General features: G+C 43.7%; 1 protein-coding gene across 2 annotated transcripts in view; it reads left to right on the top strand.

Annotated features, from left to right (window-relative positions):
• Positions 1-245: 245 nt before the first annotated feature.
• mmp16a (matrix metallopeptidase 16a (membrane-inserted)) overlaps positions 246-6,000 on the top strand; it is a 90,528-nt gene continuing 84,773 nt past the window's right edge. For both annotated transcript variants that reach the window (XM_079576023.1, XM_079576022.1), the window contains exon 1: positions 246-757. In XM_079576023.1, the coding sequence (XP_079432149.1) occupies positions 632-757 (126 nt within the window). In that variant the 5' untranslated portion in view covers positions 246-631. The remainder of the gene's footprint in view (positions 758-6,000) is intronic.

The following is a 6,000-nucleotide window of genomic DNA, read 5'->3' as shown; positions in this document are numbered from 1 at the left end:
CCTAAGTAGCTTATATGCAATCAATTATTTATTTATTGTGCATAAATCCTTTTAAAGCTCCCAATATGGACAGGCCAGGGTTTGACAGAGCCGATCTTGTTACAGACGGTGCCACTTGAGAGACACCCACAATAACGCCGCGCTCAGGAAACAACCGCCAGAGCAAACGGTCAAGTCTGAGCAGTGTTTTTTATAGGCAGGGAATTTGGATGAGGAGTGGGATGGGGAGCCCGGGACCAGAGCGCATGCGCACTCGATGGGAAATTCGATTGAAAACGGGCAGCTATGCCGCGCCGAGGAGAAGAAACCAGGCTGGACGCGTCCTCACACCGGAGCACCGACCCGGGGGAACCGCGGGGATTGAGAGGCTGCTGACCGGCGTTATCAGCTCGGATTTCCCCGGGGGACAACGCTCCGTCTCCTCCGTCTCGCGACATACGAGCGCGCACCCATCAGCGGCAGCGGGCGCTCGACGTGCTGCTCTTTCGCCCCGCTCCCATCCCAACCAAGAGAGAAGAAATGTTGCCGCTACAAGTGTAGGATTTAACCCGCTGTAGTCTCTCTCTCTTTTTTTTGTATCGACTTTGTAAACAAACCGCTGTGCGCAGACAGTATCACGGCGGACTTCACTATGGTGTTACTGGCGGCGCGCAGCAGGAGATGTCTAAAGAGTTTCTCTATGGGGACGTTATGCTTGCAGTTGTTGCTGTGGATTTTATGCGCCGTCAATGGAGAGGAGCAGCCGTTCAGTGTGGAGGTGAGAGCGCCGTTATTTGTTGACATGTCTCTGAGCAGCACGCGCGATCTGCCCGGCTTATGTATCCGGGCTTCATTTTAATAACACGGACTTTACGCATGTCCGAGTCATTGTTTTTCTTTGTTGTTGTTCGACTCTTGGAGAGATTACGCCTCGTATTTTCTCAACTTAAAAAAAAACAAAACAAAAAAACACTTCAAACTTACAGTAAACCCATTTCGATTTCAGCAGCAAATCTCACGTTAAACAAAGCAACATCACAGACACCTACTACATCTTTTTGACAATCTTAAAAACAAAGCAGCAACACATATAGCTTCATGCAAGTTTGTCTCATAAGGTATCTCGAGCAGCATTACTTGGCCAATTTGCACAATGGAGTTCTTATGTGTCCACTGGCATCAATAAAACAACCAACAAAGGTGTCTTTTATCCTGGCTCGGTATCAAATGGATTCCACTGCAACACTTTAAGCTTTAACTCAATCGCCCTTTAAGCAAAGAATCAATGTGCTCTCCTTCCTCCACATTCGCTCGTACTGTATTAAAGCCATGCCTTTTCCTCCCTCAGGAAAAGTGTGAGTTTTTTTTTTTTTTTTTTTTAAACCACATCATCCCACTTAACACCCGACTTCCATCCGGAGCAGACCACCTCCGTTTAGACAAAAGTTGCACACAAAAAAACACCACTGTACCGAAAGTGTCACCGCTCTCAGCCACCTCTTCCTCACACATTATATATTGCATTACACACAAAGAGCTTGTCAACAACCTCTGTTCATGTCCGGGGCTTCCACACATCCACACATCCCTCCCGACTTGCACGTTTGGCTCCTGTTTCTGCTCGCTTTGGGGAGGCAGCCAGCAGATTTAGTCCAGATGCTACAAGTTACACATGTAGAACGGAGATGCAAAGGCACAAGAAAGGAACAAAAGAACTTACAAAAATACCCATGAATACCTCTCCATGCATTGACTACAACTAACTTCTTATCATCCTCCAAGATATAACCTGTTTACTGCTGATAGTTGTTGCTAGGGTAGAGCAAACCTCAGCAGGAGTTAGCAAGTGAAAATGAGATTTGTGGCAAAGCGCTTTTCCTTTGTGTATTGTGTCAGGGCAAGGCTTTTGGATCCAAAGAGCTATTAATTATGCCTGTCTTTCTTGTCTGTAAACAGCCACTAACAACCTCAGTTATTTGCCTATGTATATCTGTGAATGTGAGGACTAATCCCAGGTTTAGACTCGTGCTAAATCGTGCTAAACCTGGGCTCAACAGGGATTGGCTTCAGATCTTAAGGTTGTCTAAATCCAGGACTAAACTGGGACTTTACAAACTCATAGATCCTCAACAGCAGAGGCTGCATGTGCCTCTTGTAGACCATAGTCTGCATGTCATAGCGTAGCAGTTTTCATTCATGCACATCACCTGTTTCTAATATTTTACAGCTGTGCTCTTGAAGAATCTGGTTACAATAACTACCAAAAACATACCGTACTTCTTCATGCTTTGGCTTCTCCATTGATCTCATGATGCAAGTTGGATTTTTTTTTTTTTAAAAGCCAAGTCAATCTCTCGGCAGAAAAATAACATTTCCCTTTTGAAGCCCGAGTGTCAATTTGACTGACCGCGCGTCTCCTGAGTTTCGCTGTTACACAAACCGTTTATGAGCGCTCATTAAACTGTCATCATTGTCAGGGGCTTTTCAACATCGGCATCTGTTAAAAGCTACCGCAAAAAAAAAAAAAAGACATGTTCATCGAGTGGCATTCTCTCCATGTCTTTCGCGGCGGCCGATAAAAGTTCACAAGGACGGGGATCAAATTGCCCAAAATGATGCCCACGACTTGGACTAAGCGAAGGGATTGTTAGCTGAAAGAATGGTGGCGGCGCGTGTGGACGCTGTGTATGAAAAGCTTTGAGAATGAAAGAGAAATACTGACAAGATAATGGCCAATCACGGAATGACTAATGTCCCTCAGTCTGTCTCTGTCCGTGGAGCTGTTATTATCGTGAGTGATGGTGTCTGCAGCACACGCCACATAAGGTTCGCAATGGAGAGGCAAATGGGCTGCACAATAGAGGAGCATGTTTTGTTACTATGGTGCGGTGGGTCTCAAAACTTTTCGCGCCAGGGAGCACCTTGTCCAAGATCAGGGATACAATTGGCAAAAGAGAGCCACAGAGAAAATGTTTCCCCAAGAGATTCTGCAAAATAAACCCAAACAACAACAGGCCATGAACCTCTTAACCCTCACCTGAACCGAGCACATTTTCTCCAGTTTGGCTTTACCCATATTGAAAACTTCCTGAAAAACGTCACAAAATGAACTGATGAAAGTGCGACAAAAATTTGACGAGAACTCAACAAAAAAGCAGCAAAAATGTGACTCTCCGGTCCAGAAGCTTTTAGAATTGGGTGAAGCCAAACTGGAGAAAATGCACTGAGCTAAAGCGGGGGTGAAGAGGTTGATTTAGACTAGTTTGACTAGTTTGACTCAGCAGCAGAGCAGAACAAAGACCTGCTAGTTGAGTGATACTGTAAACTACTTGAACCTGAGCCTGGGCCTTTTTAGTCCCCTCGAGTTTGGGTAATTGTGTCTTTTATGACCTGAAGAGCTTGAAGAAGCTTCTGTGATGAGAGGCGAAACGTCCTCAACTTTACCAAACCCAATTGATGATTTAACCTTTTTCTACGACAGACTAGTTTAGTTTGGTCAGTTTTTTTAGGCAGATGTCTATAAGATAATTTGCTCTTAACACCTTTGTAAAAGGTCATCACAACATTTGACCTTAAGCTTTGATCCCAGCTGTTTAAATAGGCTTCTGCAGTGTCAAAAGATTTACTTCTACCCATTGTTGCATTAATGTTTCACCAAGATCTTGTATTGCTGATGGGGGCATGTGACCAATGCCAAAGCCTTCTCCAGCACATCCCAAAGGTTCTCTATGGGGTTAAGATCTGGACTATGTCTCATGCTTCCCGAACTGCTCTTTCACAATGTGAGCCCGATGAATGAAGTATTGTGATGTCTTAACTTTGTCTAAATGCAGAACTGAGCTTGAGCTGCCTTGTCATTTCACTTTTTGTTATAGAAAACTTCACACTGCAGGATTTATTGCCCACTTCTGGCTTGACTTATACAGCTGTCAGTCACCAGCCTGAATCCGCCTGTTTTTTTTTTTTCCCTTGTACTTCACACAAAGCCCCTCCTGTCTCCCTGTGATAAAACAGTAATGAATTTGACATTTCAACACCTCAACCTGTGTACAGCTGCTCTGGCGTCTGCCGCTCACCGCTGAATATCTCTCAGAGCTCTTTAGCTTTTGCTTATCCAATTGAAGAAGTCGTTTTCTCTGTAAATTAAGAGTTTGCCGTTAACAATAGCACCGCCTCGGCTTAATGTCATTTATTGTTGTGCGGCTTTTATTTTCTGTTTCTGTCCATATTGATTTTAGATGAGGGAGAGAAATGTGATGTAACCAGCGGTAATGGTGTTTTAAACTCTTCTGCGCAAAGAGAGTCACGGGTCGGCAATGCAATCAGAGTGTTATTGTATTTTTAGAACTTCAGGTAATTAAAAAAAACAGGATGATAATTGTTTCCTAATGCTTTTTTCCCCTGTCTGTTTTTGACACAAAGTGAAAGGCTGTGTTGAATAAATAAGATTTCCCTCAGAACTGTTGTGTTTAACCACATTATTCTCCCGACAGTCAATCCGCCGGTGCTAATCTCTGTGCGCTTTAAAGCTTTGAGTCCCTCATGTAAAACGACACTGTAGCCGTAAAGCCCGACGATCTCCCTGAACTGTTGACTCCCTTGTATTTGCCTGATTGGATTGATGCTAAAGCTTCTCATCCTTCTATACCATGTTGATCTACAGAGGCTTCATATTGTGGTGCGTTCCAGCCAACTTGAAAATTGTAAGCAAAACGGCTAATGCTACAACAGTTAGCTCAAACGACGCTAACCATATGAAGGTTTCTCCAAACCAGATATAATTACCGAAAGTCACAGTTTTAACAGTAGCGGCACTCCTCCACTGGGGGCCGCCATTAGTGTCGTCATCTCGAACTCGTAGTAGTCTTGAGGTTTCCGAGTTTACAAGTTGTAATTACCACTTCGAGCGGCCTTCCGAGGCATTTTTCCAAGTGGGAAGTGGGAAATTTACAAGTTACCAGTTGCCTTGGACCACAATGGACAGACTATGCAGAACCACTCGATACGTGATCTATAGAGTTTGGATCAAATATCACAAATAAATATCAAGTTCTGTCATCGGTCAAGGCAACAATGTCTATAGATTAATATTAGCCGAAACAAGACGTAAATTAATGTAAAACAATCCCGAGCAAAAGATAAATTTAATGCTGTTGACCTGAGATTCGATACCATGCCAACCGCTGTATCCATAACTTCTAGTCGATACATTTTTCTACGATTGACAACTCCAGAAAGTAATGCCGTCCTTACATACAGTACATCCATGCAAGGCTTGGTGTCCTGTTCCTTTGTTTTTTTTGGACTAAATGACAGCCACTAACTGCATTTGGCTGACACAAATTTGTGAATGAATGATTCAGATCAGATCACTGGACGTGTTTCCGAGTCAGTCCTGACTTGATGTGTCAAAACAAAGCCCGGACTTGTGTTTGAGTTGAGTAAACATTGGTTCAGACAGCGCAGGTTCGATTTTGTCTTTCGCAATGATCACAGATGGCAGGATTTCAGTTGTATCTGTTCAGCTTTTTGTTGTGTTGCTCATGTGCACGCCAAGTATTGCAGTAAAACCTTCTGTCCTGATGTTGTGCTTGGTGTTATCAGTCTGTTGTACTGTGAGGTATTAGGTCTTTTGTGTTGGGTGATTGTGGATGTTGACTTGCTAAGCACACGATTTCCCATAGAGACTTGCCTCGTTGTCTTGGCTCCTGCTGCTGCTGTGTCTGCAGGCCTCAGGTGCAGTACTCCGTTCTGAGTCACCGTAAGGATACAAATCATGACGACACTATACTCCGGAGACACACACGACAAGTTAGTCAGACTCAGAGGTAATCCACAACACAACAAACGCCATCCTTTCAGTGAACCTTTATCTATTTCTATACCTAGTTCTTCCCTGTTGTTGATCATATCTTTGACTAATCTGCACATAGGCAATCAGTCAACCTTTTAGTAATATTAACAAATGCATTTTCCGCATATGGTAGCAAGCAATTTGGTGTTCTGGCATACACAATTTTG

The sequence above is a fragment of the Gobius niger genome (assembly GCF_951799975.1).
Source record: "Gobius niger genome assembly, chromosome: 18".
Classification (NCBI taxonomy): domain Eukaryota; kingdom Metazoa; phylum Chordata; class Actinopteri; order Gobiiformes; family Gobiidae; genus Gobius; species Gobius niger.
This window is presented reverse-complemented; position numbering and strand designations above follow the sequence as displayed.